Below are 19,482 nucleotides of genomic sequence, written 5' to 3'. Positions count from 1 at the left end.
AGCCCCAGTAGGAATGAAGCCTCTTCTCAGAGGAACAAGTTTTGAGAATATGTGTGAATAAAACACACAATAAACTCAAACTTAAGAGCAAGGCGGGAGATAAATAAAGGCTGAGGCAGGAGACCAGAGCTGTCCCTCCACCAATGAGGAAATGGAATTGGTGTTGGAGGCCCTGTATGCCCTCAAATTCTGAGGATGATATGGACATTGCCAGAGTAGATAACTGGTGTCACTTACTTAGCTGTTAGAATTTTATGATCTACATCATCCAGGGAAGAGCTGTGGGCCACGTGGAAGGTGCCAAAGAGTGTGTTTCTCTTCTTTTTTATCTTCTCAGCCTGCAAAGATGAGGCCCCCAGCTCAAAAAGAGCAGGGATTCGAGATTGGAAGAAATGAGAAAGGCCTTCCCCTATGGCTGGGGCCCACTCCTCCTAGCACAACTTAGGCTGTACAAGGAAAGGGAAGAGAACGAGGAAAAAGAGAAAGGCAGGCAAGGTAGAAGAAAAAGGAGGGGGACAAAATAGAGAAAGCCAGGGGAGAAGCAAAGGGGTCCTTGATAGCCCTTTTGCCCCAGGAGGACCTCTGTCCCCGTGGCAGCCTGGGGCTGGCAGAGCTTTCCCTCTGCCTGCCTCCACTTGTTTCATCTTTCCCAGAAGACAGGCAGGAATGCCCCTACACCCTCATTCCCTCCTCCAGAAGCCTGAGGACACTGTCAGGAGCTGAACATTAGGAAAGAAACAGAACCCACCACCAGGATATCTCTTCACCCAATGGGAGGAACAGGGAGAGGGAGAGAAGAGGAAGATATGCAGGTAAAAAGGAGAAGGGCAAAAAGGAGAAAAGAGGACAATAGAAGGGCTGTTCTCACCCCCTCCTTGGCCACCAGCAGCTGCTTCTCAGCATTTTGCTTCTTGATGTTGTAATATTGCACCTCCACCTCATGTGTCAGCTGCAGCCACTTCTGAAGGGCCTCTGGAGCATACCATGAGCTGTGAGATTCTAGCTCCTTCTCTGCTTTCCTCAAGGCCTCCCGAACCTGTGCAGCCAAAAGGATGTGAGTTCATTTACTGCTACTAAGACTCTCCAACATCTCTGTGTGATGCTTCAGAACTCAGACTTCTTATCTGCTTTACAACTCTCCCAGGAAGGAGAAAAGGTAAGGATTATTTTCCGTATTTTATATAGAAGAAAGCAAGCTCAGCGAAGAAAATTAACCTACTCAAGGTCAACAGTGTCAACCAGAACCCAAATTGAGATGTTTCTGTTCCCAGACAAAGGCATTCTTTTCTATCACATCAGCTTACTTTCCTGGTCATGCAGCAAGTTCCAGCAGTCTTCCCTGATCTCTTCAGGAACAGGTCAGCTAGTGAATCATCTTCTTACCGAGAGTCAGGGTCTGTGCTTAGACTTCAAGACATCACAGTGTGACAGAAAAAGCACTGGTCAGGAATCTGAAAATCTGGTTCTGGTCCCTGGTCTGTCGCTTAACTGGTTGTGTGACCCTGTGCTTCCTAAACTGGCTCTTAATTCAGTGTGAGGAAGGACTTTCTCCCACGCAAATCCAAACTATCAGTGAAGGGGTGATCTCAGGAGAGAATGAGTTCCCTGTCATGGGAGTTATGTGAAGAGCTCATGTCAGAGAGACCTGAAAAATGATTGGTACTTCAGAAGGGCATTGTCCTGAATGCTCTCCAAAGTCTTCTCTAGCCCAGAGACTGCGTCTATGATTCTCTCAGGGGGTAGAGCAAGTGGGCTTTGAAAAGAACTCTGTAAAAGGTGGGAAGATAATGAGCATGCCCACACCTAACACAGGCATTGCCAACAGAAGCCAAGACATGAGAGGACCAATGCATAAGTAGAAAGAACCGACTTCTCTGCAGGGAGCACACAATGAGACAGTCACAAAGCACTAAAGTGTAAAAGACTTGAAAGTACATACAGACATTATGTACACCGAGTTTCTTGCTGTCTCATCCAAGCTACCAGCATAAGTGATCTCCAATTCTCCTACCTGAACAGAATCCCAGAGAAGACGCATTGAAAGCAGTCTTATTATCCCCAGCTTCAGCCAATGAGGTAAACATCCCATAGCAAGCCTGAGGTCCTCTCCACAGCTAAGATAGGCCAGGAGGGCCTCAGCTAGGGACAGAACACCTTTATTCCTTTAAGAGGCAATGAGAGTGCCAATCTTCACTTGGTTTCTGTTCCCTGAAAAAAAAAAACTAAAAATAGCCCATTCCTGGTTTTATAGCTTCTAAATGAAGACTAGATACCTTAGAGACTAATATACCAAGTCTGAAAATTTATGATCAAGTTCTACATTAAAAGCAGTTTAAGGAATGGGATAAGCTAAGAAGAATGGATGAAGAAGAGAAAAAAAGAGAGCAAATAGAAGCATGATAGTCAGGGAGGCATACAAAGGGGCAGGCCTACAAGGCTCAAAAACTGTTGGGAGCTAGGCACAGTGGCTCACGCCTGTAATCCCAGTAGTTTGGAAGGCCAAAGCAGGAGGATCACTTGAGCCCAGGAGTTCGAGAGCAGCCTGAGCAACACAGCGAGATCTCATCTTACAAAAAATTGTAAAACTAGCCTGGTGGGATGGTGTTCACCTGTGGTCCCAGCTACTCAGGAGGCTGAGGTGGGAGGATTGCTTGAGTCCAGGAGGTCAAGACTGCAGTGAGCCAAGATCGTGCTACCACACTCCAGCCTGGGCAATAGAGTGAGACACTGTCTCAAAAAAAAAAAAAAAAGTTTGGTTAAAGAGAGAAATAACTACAAAATAAGGAATAGGGAAGATGGAAGACAGACAGACAGAAAGAGACATATCATGCCATGCACAGTAATAAATGTCTGATGGGAAGACAAGAGATGGGCAAGTCAGAGTTCTTGTCCTTTTATTTTATGGCTGTGGTTCTCAACCTTGTCACATACTGTAAACACATGGGGAACTTTTTTACTTTGTTTTATTTTGAGACAGGGTCTCATTGTGTCGCCCAGGCTGGAGTGCGGTGGTGCAGTCTCAGCTCACTGCAACCTCTGCCTCCCGGGCTCAAGTGATCCTCCCTCCTCAGCCTCCCGAGTAGCTTTGGGACCACAGGTGTGCACCACCATGCCCAGCTAATTTTTGTATTTATTTATTTATTTATTTATTTATTTATTTCTTGGTAGAGACGGGGTTTTGCCATGTTGCCCAGGCTGGTTTCAAACTCCTGGGCTCAAGCGATCTGCCCGCCCTTTGCTTCCCAAAGTGTAAGGATTACAGGCGTGAGCTACCATGCCTGGCCAGGAACTTAAAAAAACACAGATACCTGGGTCCCAACCTAGAGATAGTGATTTCATTTATCTGGGGGGGTTTGCCTGGGCATTAAAATAGGCTCTCCAAGTCATTCTAATATGCAGCCAAAGTTAATAAACACTTATCTATATGTTTTAAATAAAGTGTTATCACCTGACTTCCACTTCCCAGTAGGATATGGTAGGTCATGGGAGAAAAACAATTCTGATCCAACACAACATCTGGAGAAAGCTGTATGCATTTTATGAAAATTGTGTTTTCAAAATTGTTTTTATTTTGAAAAATTTAGAAAATATGTTATTTGTGTTAACATCTAAGGGGTCTGATATAGTTATTTTTATTTTATTTTTTTTTGAGATGGAGTCTTGCTCTGTCACCCAGGCTGGAGTGCAGTGATGTGATCTCGGCTCACTGCAACCTCTGCCTCCCAGGTTCAAGCGATTCTCCTGCCTGAGCCTCCCGAATAGCTGTGATTACAGGTGCCTGCCACCACACCTGGCTAATTCTTGTATTTTTAGTAGAGACGGGGTTTCACTATGTTGGCCAGCCTGGTCTCGAACTCCTGACCTCAGGTGATCTGCACGCCTCGGCCTCCCAAAGTGCTGGGATTACTTACAGACATGAGCCACCGTGCCCAGCCAGAGTCTTGCTCTGTCACCCAGGCTGGAGTGCAGTGGCACGATCTCTCAGCTCACTGCAAGCTCCGCCTCCCAGGTTCAAGCCATTCTCCTGCCTCAGCCTCCCAAGTAGCTGGGATTACAGACACCCGCCACCACGCCCGGCTAATTTTTTGTATTTTTAGTAGAGACGGGGTTTCACCGTGTTAGCCAGGATGATCTCGATCTCCTGACTTCATGATCTGCCCGCTTTGGCCTCCCAAAGTGCTGGGATTAGAGGCGTGAGCCACTGCACCTGGCTATATAGTTATTTTAAATGAATTAATAAATATTTTTTAATGTTCTCAGTTTTAATTTCTAATAGGTTAAATATCAACAGTATTACCCCCTATCAAAATGTTCTTTGAGGTCCTAAATAGTTTTTAAGAGTAAAGGGTCCTCGCTAAGTGTGGTGGCTCACGCCTGTAATCCCAGCACTTTGGGATGCTGAGGTGTGTGGATCACCTGAGGTCAGGAGTTCGAGACCAGCCTGACCAACACGGTGAAACTCCTTCTCTACTAAAAATACAAAAATTAGCCAGGTGTGGTGGCAGGCATCTGTAATCCCAGCTTCTCGGGAGGCTGAGGCAGGAGGAGAATTGCTTGAACCTGGGAGGCGGAGGTTGCAGTGAGCCGAGATCGTGCCATTGCACTCCAGCCTGGGCGACAAGAGCGAGACTCCGTCTTAAAAAAAAAAAAAAAAAAAAAAGTAGAGTCCTAAGAACAAAAAGTGTGAAAACCACTAGACTAGATAAACCAAAAGTCAGAGAGAAAAAAAGCCTTTCTAAGATGATTTGTCAATTGCCAGTCATTTTCTTCCTGGGAGACATTGATGATTTTAGGTGACAGCCGAAAATTGGGCTGGACCCATGTAGAAGATCTCCACTGGGGCACAAAGAAAACAGCCTACGAAGTGGCAGAACTGCATCTCTCACAGTCTTTCAGGGCTGAAGAGAAAGAAATTTAACAGCTTTCCATTTAAAAGTGAGGGAGGGACATACCTGAGAAACTGGGACAAATGAAAGCTACACCAAGTTTTACTAAAACTGCAACCTAGTTCAAATGCAGCTTGATCTCTGATTGGCTTGAGGTGATCAGTTCCTTAATATACTTCACAAAAGAAAGGGGGAAAACTACCTGATGGAAGAGAAAATCATCTGGAGCCTCTATTGTTTTTTTATACACACTGTCCAGCATGTAATAAAAATAAATTATTAGACATAAATGGCAAAAAATATGACTAATAATCAAGAGGAAAAATAAGCAGTCCCATAAATGATCCAGATGTAAGAATTATAAGACAAGGACTTTAAAATAATTATGATTGCTATGTTAAGAGAAATACAGGAAAAGATGGATACAATAGATAAAAGATAGAAATTCTGGACAGGGAACTAGAACCTATAAAAGAGTAAAGTGGATATTCTAGAATTGAAAAATACATTGTCTGAGAGTAGGAACCCACTGGATGGGTTAAACAGCAGAATGCTTACAGTAGAATGCAGAATTAAAGAACTTAAAAGATAGATCAATAGAAAATAACCAAACCAAAGCACAGAGAGAAAAAAGAACAGAACTGAGCATAAGAGACATGTGGAATACAGTTAAAAGATCTAACATAAATATTAGATTCTCAGAAGGAGAGAAGAGAATGGAGCAGAAGTATATTTTAAGAGATATATAAGTGCTAAAAAGAATGTATATTCTAGAGTTAGGCAAAGTGTTCTATATGTGTCAAGGAATTCAAATTTATTAACCATGTTTTTAAATTTTTTATATCCTTATGGATGCTGTTGGTGGCTTATTGAGAGAAGCATATTAAAACCTCTAACTTTGATTATAAAATTTGTCTAGTATCATTTTAGCTCAGTCAATATTTGCTTTATATATTTTAGACTACATCATTAGATGTATCCAAATTAAGGGCTGTTATATATTAAATTGAATTCATCCACTTATAATTATGAAATATCTATTTTGGAGTCCAGTAATACTTCTTGACCTAAAGTTTACTTTATATTAATGTAAATATTACATTTATATTAATATATAGCTACCCTTGCTTTATTTCACTTAGCAACTGCTTTAGGTCAATACTTCATGACCTAAATCCTATTTTATATTAATATAAATATTATATCAATATATAGCTACTCCTGCTTAATTCTGCTGCTTTATTTTGTAACATATATCTTTTCTCATCCTTTTCCTTTAACCTTTTTTTGTGTTCTTATATTTAAAATGTGTCTCTTATGAACAGCATATAATTGAGTTTTGGCATTAATCCAATCTGACAATCTTTGCCTTTTAACTGAATTGCTTAGTTGTTTTTTTATACAAACCAAGTCTCAACAAGTTTCAAAGGACTACACCCACACAGCATATGTTCTCTGATCATAGTGAAATTAAACTAGAAATCAGCAAAAGAAAAATAAGTTAAAAAGTCCTCACGTGTTTGAAAATCAAGCAATATACTAGATAACCATGTCCCAAAAAAGGAACCACAATAAAAATTAGAAAACTTTTTGACCTGAAAAAAAAAAAAAGAGATTCCTGAATGATCACCTTACTTGGGGGGGGGGGAAAAAAAGATCCTTGACAGCCTACCTCATATCACATACAAAAGTTAATTTGAAATAATATCCCTAAATGTGAAAAGACAAACAATAAAGGTTCAGAAGAAAATTTAGGGAAATATCTTGGGGATAGGGAAGGATTTCTTGAACAAGAAACAAAAAGCAAAAAGCATCAATTTTTTTTTTTTTTTTTTTTTTTGAGATGGAGTCTCACTCTGTCACCCAGGCTGGAGTGCAGTGGCACTATCTTGGCTCACTGCAACCTCCACCTCCCAAGCTCAAGCAATCCTCCTGCCTCAGCCTCCCAAGGAGCTGGGACTACAGATATGTGCCACCACACCCAGTTAATTTTTGTATTTTTAGTACAGACGGGCTTTTGCCATGTTGGCCAGGCCGGTCTCGAACTTCTGACCTCAAGTAATCTGCCCACCTCAGCCACCCAAAATGCTGCGATTACAGGCATGAGCCACGGCGCCTGACTGCATCAATCATTTTAAAAAAACTGATTAAATTACACTTCATTAAAATCAAGGGCTTCTGTTTATCAAAAGACAATATTAATAAAGCAAAAAAAAAAGTCAAGACTGAGAAAAAATATTTTCTATATATATGTGTATTTATATTGACAAAAGACTAATATCCAAAATACATAAATAATGCTTACAAATCAATAAGAAAAAGACAGACAATCCAATTTTTAAAATGAGAAGAGATTCCCAAATCAAATGGCCAATAAATTTATAAAAAGGTGTTTAATAATATTAGGGAAATGAAAATTAAAATCACAAGATACTACTATATATTTACCAGAATGTTTAAAATTAAAATGCCTAAAAATACTGAGGTCATGGATCAACTAGAATTCTCTTACATTGTTGTGGCAGTATAGATTGGTACAATCATTTTGGAAAATTGACAGTTTCTAATAAAGCTAAATACATGAATATTATATGTCCAACAGAAATGAGGGCTTATGCCCACCAAGAGACATATGCAAGAAGGTTCATAGCAATATTATTCATAAAAGTCAACAAAACTGCAGACAACCCAAATGTTTATCAACAGAAGAGTGGATAAATTAAAGTATACTCATACAATAGATTATTACTCAGCAATGGAAATAAACCAACTATCACTACATGCAACTTTGATGACTCTCATAGACATAATGTTGAGTGAAAGAAACAAAACACAAAAGAGTATATACTGTATAATGCCATTTATATGAAGTTCAAAATTAGACAAAACTAATCTGGTTTACAAGTTGTGACAGTAGTTAACTTTTGGATGAAATATTAATTGGGGTAGCAAAAGTGAGTTTCCTGGGGTGCTGAGAAGGTTCTGTATCTTGATCTGGGTGGTAGTAACACAGGTACATGCATATGCAAAAGCTTGCCAGCTGTATACTTATGACTTGTACACTTTATGTAAATACCTCAAAAAAGGAACAAAATAACTGTTATCACCTATTATCCACTGTTCTTTGAAAATCATAGTGACTATTTTTATAATTTTCTTTTTTTCTTTCTTTCTTTTTTTGTTTTTTTTTTTGAGACAGAGATTCACTCTTGTCGCCCAGGCTGGAGTGCAATGGCACAATCTCCACTCACTGCAACCTCCACCTCCGGGGTTCAGGCAATTCTCCTGCCTCAGCCTCCCAAGTAGCTGGGATTACAGGTGCCCGCCACCACACCCGGCTAATTTTTTTGTATTTTTAATAGAGATGGGCTTTCACCATGTTGGCCAGGCTGATCTCGATCTCCTAACCTCAGGTGATCCACCTGCCTTGGCCTCCCAAAGTGCTAGAATTACAGGCATGAGCCACTGTGCCCGGCCCATAGTGACTATTTTTTACAACTTGAACTCTTATTGTTGGTAAGAGTCCAGTGACTCTAGGACATAGTCTTTGGATCATATTTGAAATTCCTCACACATGAAACTTTCTAGCCAGACCCTGGGCCCCTGCCCTTTACCCACCCGTCAAGGTGTCCAGGAATTTGTGGACTCTCCTACCTGCTCCAACTCCTCCTCAGCATACTTTTGGCGGCTCCGCTCATTCTCAGTACCCTCCCGCAGCTCCTTCAGCCGCTGGGCTTCCTGCTTAGCAAGGTTGATCTCATCGCGCAGCTTCTTTTCCAGATGGACCTTCTCCACCTCCACTGTGCGGTGCTCCTCCTGGGCCTTGTGCAGCCTGGGGGGGCAATGCAGGGAGCTGGAGGAGGCCAGGCAAGGGGGTGCCAGCCAACATGCCATGAGTCATGGCATCAAAGAGGAAAATGACAGCTCCAACTCTCAGCATATATTCTCCCTGCTCTGCTGTGTGTCTGGCTCTGAGCTAGCTCAAGGCCCATAGAAACCACAGTCATTACCTAATTCACACACTGACCATCATTTTGCTGCCAGTAATCAAGGCTATGAAGCCAGGCTCTCAGGCATCTGAATCCCTCCTCGAAACTATCTCATACTAAAATCATAACAAGTACCAGTTTACAAGGTATTTCTCATTTGTCCTCCCAGCAGATAATGATATATTGGTATCATTATCAGCCTGGGACAGGCAGATACGGAGTCTTAGAGAGGGAAAGCAACTTGTAGGAAGAACTGAGGCTAGAATTCCAATCTATGTGACTTCAAATGCCACAATTATTCCTCTTATGTAGTGGTATCTAGAAAGTTCAATGAATGTAGAATACCCTGCAAGCTTGACAAAAAGATCCAGGGAAAACCTAATGGCTGAGAAATGACTGGGGTGGTAGCAGAGGGGTGGATTAAGGAAGATGAGGAAGGAACTATTGAGCTAGACCTCTTGGACTCCTGAGCTTCTGTTCCCAGAAGCACAAAACAAATTAAATTTATGCCAAAGGACTCAGGAGAGTCCCCTGCTGCCCCCAGGCCCTGAGTTCCTTTCCTAAGTATCTTCCTTAGTGGATAAGATCTCAAGGGCATAAGTTATAATGTAAGTCTACCCTTGCACCGTCACACACATTCCCTCAGTTCACCGACAAAACCTTCCATCCAGCTAAACAAGCCTTCTCCCTTCTTCACTTCTTTCCTCCACACGGCTATCTATGTTAATACACTCATTCATTCATCTATTCATTCACCAAGTTCTTTCAAGTGCCTACTAAGTGCCAAGCCCTGTGCTAAGCCCTAAATACATGGCAATAAATCAGAAAGCTCTCCCTGCCACTGAGGAGCTCATGATTTACTCCAACAAAGACAAGTAAACAGATAACTCTATACAGTGTGACAAATTCTATAATACAAAGATATATATATATATATATATATATATATATATATATATATATAAGATCTTGGGTCCGCCCAAAAGATGGAGTAATCAGCTCTGCCTGAAAGGAGTCAGGGAAAGAAAGAGAGACTTGGACTACACCCAGAACAAAGACTGAGAGTTTGCTAATCCCTTTGGAAGAGAAAACAGACTTTACTGTCTGGTCTTCCTTTCTAAGTAAAAACCACCAGGTTACCAGGGGACCAGATTAGGAAGGAGAAAGGATGGTGAAGAAGAGATAAGATATATAGCTTAGACTTGAGGTATAGAAAAGAAAGGATAGACTACAGAACAAGAAGGACCCCTAGAGAACACTGACCACTGAGATAATTAAGTAGATGAAACAAACAGAACTCAATCTGTAAAAAAAAAAAAAAAAAAAAAAACCTCTAAGTCCAGAGCTATCAGTGGCGGAGACTTCAGAAGACATCACGGAACAAGCAAGGAGGTAAGAGGAGGAAATGTTAGGCTGCAAGCTTCCCGCAAATTGTAATCTGCCTAATTGGTCCCTGAAGAGAAAGGGAGTTGAACCCCCTGAAAATGAACACCAGATGGCGATATATGCATAGGTAAAGACAAATCAGAGGCGCCATTTCCTGCCATCTCCTTCCCTTGCTGAATATCCTCCTTTACTGTACTCTTCCATGACCCAACTATATAAAGTTACACCATTAAGGATTCACTTCTTCACTGAAATACTGTCCTTTATGAAAGCAGCCTCTTGAGAAAAGCCAATACTATGATATGTCTGTCCCTTATAATAATAGCGAGCTCCTTTAAAGTAGAATCAAGACTGACCCCCTTTCATAGTTCCAATAAGGTCTGTTAGAGATGGAGATCAATAATTATTGTTGGGTGTAGAAATGAGCAAATAAGTATACAATTAAGCACTGCCCCACTCCAAGGCAACAACAATTAGCATTGCAATTAGTCCTGGCTCTAAGCAGTTGTGTGACTATGAGCAAGTTTTGCCTGTTTTGGGAATCAAAATTCCTGCCTGCCTCAAATAATTATCTTGAAACTCAATGAAATCCTAACTGGACTGTATATGTAGAATTACATTTATTCACATAAATTATCAGGAACTCTGTAATAAAGCTCTGTGAAAGCTGGCATTGCAGGTCTGTTAATACAAGGAGGAACCAGGTGGCATGTGGGCTCTGGACACTCAGAGGAGGATATATGTGTGCATGTGTGCAAGCCTATCTCTAGGGGGAAAAGGGGAGGGGTGTCTTTGTCTCTTTCTAAGTGCCACAGTGGTCATTTAGCTCTGGAAGCTTTAGGGAGCAGGGAGTGCTGGGAGCTTAGTTTTATCCCCAAACTTGGAATGTCTCCTGCCTAGATTCTTTTGCCTTTGGAATGGAAACAGTACATGTTTTTCAAACAAATGAGGTATGGGGACTGCTCAGACAGCAGCAGTTAGCTCCTAATTGGCAAAGGGCCCAAGAACAAGGGGCCCAGCAAAGTAGCCAGGAATCAGCTTAGAGATCAGACCCCTCTTGCTCCCTAGAAGCCCAGCCCATGGAAATAAATCCAATAAGTCTGCTACCTCAGTAGAGGCAGCACCCTGGAGTGTCAAAATTCCTAGTTCACTACTTACTGATATATGACCCTGAACAAAGCACTTACCCTCTCTGAGCCTTCATTTCCCCAACTCTAATAGTACCTACTTCAAAGGGCCATAGTGATTAAAAGCAATAATGCATTTAAGTATTTAACAATACCTGGCTCACAAGAAGTCTTTTCCCTATCCCTCCAAATTAAATAGTGTTTACCATTTAAAAATAACACAATGGCTGGGCACAGTGGCTCAGGCCTGTAATCCCAGCACTTTGGGAGGCTGAGGTAGACCTCTTGAGTCCAGGAGTTCAGGAAAAGCCTGGGCAACACAGCAAGACCCCTGTCTCTACAAAAAATAAAAAAATTAGCCAGGCATGGTGGCATGCACCCAGCTACACAGGAGGCTGAAGCAGGAGGATCTCTTGAGCCCAGGGGGTGGAGGCTGCAGTGAGCCATGTTCATGCTATTGAACTTCAGCCTGGGCAACAGAGCAAGACCCAGAGTCAAAATAATAATAATAATAATAAATAGAAATAAATGAAAAGACAAGACTTCATTTCCTTTTACATGAATTCCTGCAAAGACTTCCCAACTAGAGTCCCTAGGCTTCCAGAATCATTTTCTAAAAGACAGTCTTGAATAGACCTCTCCTCTTCTCAAAAACAAAACAACCAAAAAAACCTGATTTGACTCTCTATTGCCTTCTGCATCCTACTAACTTCCCCACATGCATCTTAAGGTTCCAGGGATCTGACCCCACCCTATACACTCAACCTCCCAGGACCTCCCTACCCATCTTTAAAGGCTACCTCCTCAGAGTCCCACATCCACTCATCCACCTCTTTGTCTTTCCAGACATTAGCATTCTTATCCTATAAGCTGAGTCTGGAACTAAGTCTGCATTAAGTGTGCTCTCACTGCTGCTTCTTGTGGGTGTGTAAGTTTTGTTTCCTCAGGACCAGTGAATTTCTCATAACTGCCATCACAGAACTGGTTCCTAGATGTCAGGACTGACTGACTGACTGATGGGCACTCTCTTTTCACAGTTAAATCTTCTGCCATAGTTTTGAAGTCACATTTTATTTTAACAGAATCCCAGACCATCTGAGTTGGAAGTGTTCTCCTAGGAGAGTTTAGCATTCTCCCAGGTCAATCCCTTCATATTACCAATGAGGAAATAAGTCCTGGGAGGGAAAGAAATTTATCCAAAGTTATACAGCAAGTTAGTGTTTATGAGATTTAGACTCCTTATAAGAAAGAACTAAGGACAGTAAGAAGGAAGGTTTTGAGGTTTCTTTGGGGAACAGTAAAGAACAGTTCATTACATCTATTTATATGTTAGCAGAAGCAGTCCAGAGACAGGCAGAAGGAAGAATGACCCCATAACAAGCAATGGGAAGCTCAAGACCTCTGGCAGCTACACATTTCTCCCTCTGAAGCTAAGAGGCAAAAAAGATAGAAACAAGTTTCTCCCCAGGAGGAATAACTGCCCAGGGCAATTGGAATATCAGCAACCTAAACTTGCAATGCAGTTTTGGAAGGATGACGCAGCCTGGGCTGCCGTGCTGACAAGGTCTCAGGGGCCAAGTGGCTCACACCCAGGTGGAAATAGGAGGTTCCCAAGAACTGACAGGGCCTCACCTTTCCTGAAGGGGCAGGCCTTACCTTTCCTGAAGGTCATGCAGACTCTGCTCAGCTCGGTGTAACCCCTCCAAGTCCTTCATCATCTTCTTCATGTGCTCCTTGGAGTAACGGTTCTGGATATAGGCAAACCAGCAGCCGCCCACACCAATAACGATAGACACCACCAGCATGAAGTCCTTGAGGTGATTATGGCGAGTCACTGCCAGAGAGGGGAGGGCATGATGAGTTAGGGTGCCCACTGCACACTTAGCCTTGCAGACTCCACTGCATCCCTCCTCTATGAAGCCTTCCATAACAGACACACTCTCCCACTGAGAAGGAATTAGTTTCCCTTCTTAGATACACACTTGCCATACACTATTACAGTAAGCTCTATGTCTATCTCTCTGCTAGCCAAGGCTTTGTTTTGAAATGAGAGGCCTTACAGCAATACAGGATGCTTATTAAATCACACTTTCTTAAGATGCAGTGAAGAGGAGAGAACTAGTGCCTTCTCAATATGACCCAGCCATCTCTAGGCTGGATGAGCCCATATGCCAAGATGTAGTGGCTTGTGTCATACAGGGTAAGCAATTCTAAAGTTCCACAGTAGGTAAATGGAGATGACTGGTATAAAGGATATAAAGCAATGTCACCAGAAGCCTCAGTTCTGGCTGTAGGACTGAAGTCACTGTAGGAACTAGGTATCCTGGACTACCAGGCCATTCTTGGCACAGATCAGGGAAAGGTCCAGAAGTCTCAATCTATGGAGAACATTTCTAGGCTACTGTGAAATCCAGAGACTCTAGAACAGGATAGCATCAATAAATTGATATGGATGAGACATTATACCTACCAGAAATTGAGGGGCAGAGCTATTTTCAGAGAACACCTGGTAGCAATTCAGTGAACCACGAGGGCCCCAGCCACCAGCTGGGGTTCAAAGAATGCCCATTGTCCAGAGCAAAATTTAAATGTTAAACAAGAAATGACACCACAAGATAAAAAGCAAAAGCCACATCCTAAAAACTTAGCCAATCAGGAGAGAGGCATTTCTGGAACTAACATTGTTCCTGGTATACCAGATCTGGGCTCTGTGCCACAGCACAAAAGACTTGAAAGGGGCACTATAAGAAGGAGACAGCTACTCCTGCATCCTCTGTCTAGGTTGTGCTGTGGGCTCAGAGGAGCCCTGGATGTAGGAGTCAGAGAAAGAGGGAAAAAAGGGAGTTATGCCAGGGCTAATGACCCTCTGTGCACAGCAAGTTGCCCTTAAACAGCAGAGAAGGAGGTAGGACTGGCATGATCCTTGGACATAGTAAGGACATGGGGCTAGTGGAAATCCAAAAGGACCCAGGTAGAGCCACCAAGTTAAGGGAAGGTCAAGACACCAGAAAAAGAAACCATATGATACTGATGCCCATAGTTTGACAAGAAGAGTTACCATCATAGCTCCTCACAGAAAGGCTGAGCAGCAGAACATGGGGATGAGATGGGATCAAAGACAGATTAACACATCCTATTTCCACCCACGGGAGGGGGGTTACTAGGTCAGGGTGGTGGCCATGTCCTTCATATGTTTATTCCAGGCTCTCTGAAAGAAAATTGAGGGTCCTCTAGTGGCCATCTCCTAGCCTCCAGGCAGGCTACAAGTCTAGCCATACGTAAGCCATCACTCTCCTGTCTTTCAGGTTCCAAGGGGAGCTATTTCTGCAGCACAGTGAGTTGCCTTTCTTCCTGGAACACACCTGCCTCCTCCAGAGCCACTACCAGAGCCTGGGGTATTCTTTGTCTCCCCTGTTTGTTAACGACTTTTAATCTTGGTTTCCTAGGGTTTCTCAACTTCAATATCCCCTTTATATTCTTACCAAAAGTCAAAGGTATCCTTGTTCAAACAAGACTCCATGCAACGAGCACTTCCAGTACCTCAAATACTTAAGGTGGGTATGCAGATTGAGCCTAGTTATTTCATTTGGTTTCTTATTCTACCTTATCCAGTTCGATTTGGAACAAGATCTATTATTTTGCCCAGCTTCATATTCTCATCCAAGTCATGAATAAGAATACTGAATAACCAAGGCCAAGGATAAGATCTAACAGTCACTCCCTCCCTCTAAGGTAATACTGTTCAACCTATCAGTACCACTGGATTCCTTCAACTAGTTTTGACTCCACTTAAATATACAAATATCCATCCTATCCAACCCTCTGCCTTGTCAAATGTATAGATAAAGTCCGGAAATACTACCTGCCACATCCATGAGCTACCAAGCTTGATAGAAAGAAGATGATTCTAACATGGTTGATTTACTCTTTCAGGTTCCTAGTGATCATCACTTGCCTATATATGCCAGTGCACAGCATAACATCAACCAGCATACAGTAGTCACTCAATAAATCTTGGAAGGATTGATTCTTTACTGATAAGCTTCAAGTATGATAATATCTCCCTTCCCTTAATCCGTATAAGAAAGGAAGGGAAATAGAGAAAATATAAAACACATCAGGCATTTATATTCATCGTCTCTTATCCTCACAACTACTACATAAGATAGGTTATTGGTATTCCCATTCTGTAGACCAAGAAACTGAGGCTCTGTAAGGGACACTAACTTGCTAGAGCTGGGTTTAAATCCAGATTTGCCCATTGTCTTTCTGCTACACCACACTTTCTCACTACAACTTTCATATTCACGCAGCAAATATTGTTTCTGTTTGTTACAGGCAAACATCTCTTACAATGGAGATGTCTAATATGGCCCTGATCTAGCTCAAGCTAGACTCTTGGAACTCTTGACTCTAAGAGTTCCAAGGCCTGAGTTTTCCCCCACACAATATCCTGGAAGCTGATAGTGGCATTGCCATCAGGGCAGTGAATACCCAAAGGCCAAATAACCAGGCCTTAAAATTAAACACAAGGGTCCGTGTAGAGAAATTCTTGTGCTACCAAGGGAGGCATCCCACACTATGTGTTAGGAAGCCTGGTTCTATGTTTGCCTCTGCCCCAATTTGTTATATAATTCACTTCCCCTATCTAGACCTCAGCTTCCTCAGCTGTAAAATGCATTAGAGTTACTACAGAGATAGAATGTGTGGTTACTAACGAGATCGAATGTGTAGGTGTAAATGACAGCACTTTGAGGTGTCTTGGAGATACTCAGATGGACATGCCAGGAGATAATTAAGAATATAGATGTGGAGTTTGAGAAAGAAGAAGGAGCTGAAGCAGTAGATGTAAGAATTGTCGGGTCCCTCCCGCAGAGCCCTAGGCTGTACCCCACACCACTAAGTGAGTCTATGAATCACTGTGTAGAAAAAGAGGAGAGAATAGGCAAATCAAGAGTCTAATCTATGCCTTACTAATAACCTGCTTCTTCCCATTATAATCCCATTCCCATTCTTCAATTCCTACTGTCTTCTCCCTACCATTGCCCACAAAGCCTTCCATTCCATCTCCTGTGAGCTAAGATCAACCCATTCTTTGGACAGGTAAACATAGGTTATCTCTTTATTTCTCAGGGACTGTCTTGTGTGTTTTTCAACTTTTTTTTTTCTTTTTTAGAGATGGAGGTCTTGCTATGTTGCCCAGGCTAGTCTTGAGTTCCTAGCCTCAAGAGATCCTCCTACCTCAGCCTCCCAAAGTGGAATTACAGGAGAGAGTCACTGCGCCCAGCCTATTTTTCAACTTCCATGTCAGTCACCATCTGGTAGTCTGTGAGTTCCTCAGGGCCAGGGCACAAGGTTTATTTATATCTCTGTAGCCCCATACTCTTAGCACAGGGTCTGACCAGAACAGGTATTTTAGCAAAGGCAGAAAAGGGAGAAAAGGGGAGAATGCAGGGATGTTTTAGATGGAAAGGGAGCTACAATACAAAGTGCATGTAGAGGGCAAATGCCAGCTCCTGGAGACAAAAAGAGCATGGCCAGCTGCATCGCACAACCCCTACACAAACTCAGCTCTCAGAATCTACCTTGCACTCAGTAACCATAGCCAGGGCCGAGTAACCATGGAGGTTTCAGGAGAACAGATGTGGCTGGCTAGGTGAACAGAGCTAACCCAGGGAAGCTGGCTGGGACTGGGGGAACCAGAGGATGGCAGAATTCCCAGTCTGTGTGTTGCAATTAGATTTTAGCAAAATGAGGTCAACTATTAACACCATCAGGCCTGAGACAAGGGAAGTGGTTGTAAAAAAATGAGATAGTGAGATGTTAACAAAGTCAGGGGTAATAATAAGAATTTTCAGGGTACAAGTTAGCACTGAGAAAGTGAGCATCCAATCATTATCACCTTCTGGAATCCCTTCTCCCAATCTATTCTCTCCACCCTGTCCACTTCACACAATACCCTGGCAGATATAGATATTCATCCCTCACTGCCAAAATATGTAGTAGGAATTTCTTTTGTCATTTACACAGCCTTCTGTGCTGGGATGTCTGTTTAACGTGTAAGAGCTACTCATGGGCCCCCCTCCCTTCTAGTTATAGCCCAACAAATGCTTTAAATGCCTCAGCTATTCAGGTACTCCATAGATAGCATTTCTCCCCAAAACCAAGCTGGGCCAGATTCTTCTCCCAAATCCCCTCACTTCTGTAGTCTGGAGAGGCCCAGCCTCCTTCCATATAACTTCTAGCACACATCTCCCAGCACTTAATTCTGGCTAGATCTTAAGCTGGGTGCTGATGACAGATAAACAAAATTCTTTCATCAAGGAGTTCCCAGTTTAAAGGATAAAAGGCAGAGAGACATATTGTTATCAAAAAAAAAAAAAAAGAAGAAGTACAAAGGGCTGTGGGTTCCTACAGGAGAATAAGAGGAAAGAGTTGAGCATGCCTGTAAAAGGATGGAAAAACATCCTGGAGAAAGCTTGAAGGGCAAATTGGAGCATAACAGAAAAGAGAGAGGGGGTAAGGATGCAGGTACAGAGATCAGAGTGAGCTTTGCCAGAAAAGCAACCACTCCTGCTCACTGGGGACTTTCCCCTATTTTCTGAGCCAATGAAGAAGGAAGATGAGGCATAGTCTTTTCTTTTCCTATCTCCAACTGCCCCTGACCCGCAACAATTATTCTGTAGGCCTCCCTGCACTTTTCTCAATATTCCTGCTGAAAGCACAAAGGGCATGCTAGCCCCTAGCCCAGGACTAAGCACACTGTAGGCACACATTAAAAATTAAAAATAGTAGCTACCATTTATTTAGAGCAAATTGGGGCACAGAGAACCTTAGAAATGTGTCCAAGGTCACAAAGCTACTGAGTGATAGAGCTGGTCAGCTTGATTTCAAAGCTGGAACTCTTTATTATATCTTGTTTCCTCTAATGGAAGTAGAAGATGGATAACATCTCCTAACATCTCCAAACACACCTAACATCTGCAAACTGGTACTGTTTGGCGAGCCCTAGATGGGCCTGTAAACCCAGAGCCAACTCTGCAGAGTGAAAAAGATCCTAAAGGGCAGTGTGCTACTCTGTGGTCACATGGGGAGGATTGAGCATGCCATCTACTGTCAGAAAATGGACCTTGAGGTGGCCCTCTGCTGAGCCAGTCTGATCCCTCTTCCCTCTTCCCTCTTCCCAGGTTCTGAGGCTGCTGTGAACAGATGGCACCTGTTCCCTCGGCAGACCCTCTTGGCTACTGCATGACAAACCTTTAATTGAAGATATGTCAAGCCTCAGACCAATAACAGAATTTTTATTATAGCTCAGTGAGGTGGCCATAGCTCACAGCTGTAACAAGTCTAGGTTCTCTGGGGTGCTTGTGTGCTAAATGACTGATGATGAGGTCTAAGTGTCTGCTCACTCAGCCTTAAGAACTCGTCCTAAGTTCAGAATACAGGTCAGAGCCAGTATAGGCCTCCCAAATGGGTATTCGAGAATAGAACTGAAATAGGGATTTTTAGTCCATGCTCAGAGGGGAAATAAAGTCTAGAGGGGCACAGATGAAGGGACTTTTTGTAAACACCCAGCAGGCATGTCCCTACCCCTTTCAGAAGTCTCCTGGCAAAGAGCTCCTTAGTATTTTCCTCAGATTCCAGCTGGCGATTTTCAAATGTTTCCTTTGACAAGCATCAGTAGAAAAATATAAAAACAATATTTGCCATCAGGACAGCTGCTGATTTCTAAAACCTTAGCTTCCAAGAGTATACCCAGCTCTATCAGAATCCTTGAATGAGAGAACCAGTAAGAACCTTTAATGAACAAACCCATTTTACAGATAAGGAAACCCAAATCTAGGCAGAACTGAATTGCCAAAGCTCACTTAATAAGGCAAGGACCAAGCACAGAAGTCCTAAAAATACAGGATGCGGACACCAGGAAGGAACAGACCTCCTGTCTTTTACACAGAACCCTTATTGAGGAAGAAGTGCCTCCCAAAAATCATAAAACGTCACAGCTGAAAGGAACTGTAGGGAGGGATCTCATGATACAAATCATAAAACACACCTGAGAAAAGGGACTACCCAAGGTCACACATCATAAAACAC

General features: G+C 42.6%; 1 protein-coding gene across 8 annotated transcripts in view; it reads right to left on the bottom strand.

Moving 5' to 3' along the window:
* STIM1 (stromal interaction molecule 1) overlaps positions 1-19,482 on the bottom strand; it is a 231,916-nt gene that overhangs the window by 9,991 nt on the left and 202,443 nt on the right. For 7 of the 8 annotated variants that reach the window (XM_055094017.2, XM_063608068.1, XM_034932011.3 and 4 more), the window contains 4 exons: positions 13,045-13,222; positions 8,541-8,718; positions 869-1,036; positions 238-338 (listed from right to left, as the gene is read on the bottom strand). In XM_055094017.2, coding sequence (XP_054949992.1) covers positions 238-338; positions 869-1,036; positions 8,541-8,718; positions 13,045-13,222 — 625 coding nt within the window. Of the gene's footprint in view, positions 1-237; positions 339-868; positions 1,037-4,458; positions 7,963-8,540; positions 8,719-13,044; positions 13,223-19,482 lie in introns of those variants that run through there. The other variant, XM_055094020.3, reaches the window with a different exon arrangement.

Source organism: Pan paniscus, chromosome 9 (assembly GCF_029289425.2).
Source record: "Pan paniscus chromosome 9, NHGRI_mPanPan1-v2.0_pri, whole genome shotgun sequence".
Lineage (NCBI taxonomy): Eukaryota > Metazoa > Chordata > Mammalia > Primates > Hominidae > Pan > Pan paniscus.
The sequence above is the reverse complement of the archived record's forward strand: the minus strand, read 5'-3'. Positions and strand labels throughout refer to the sequence as shown.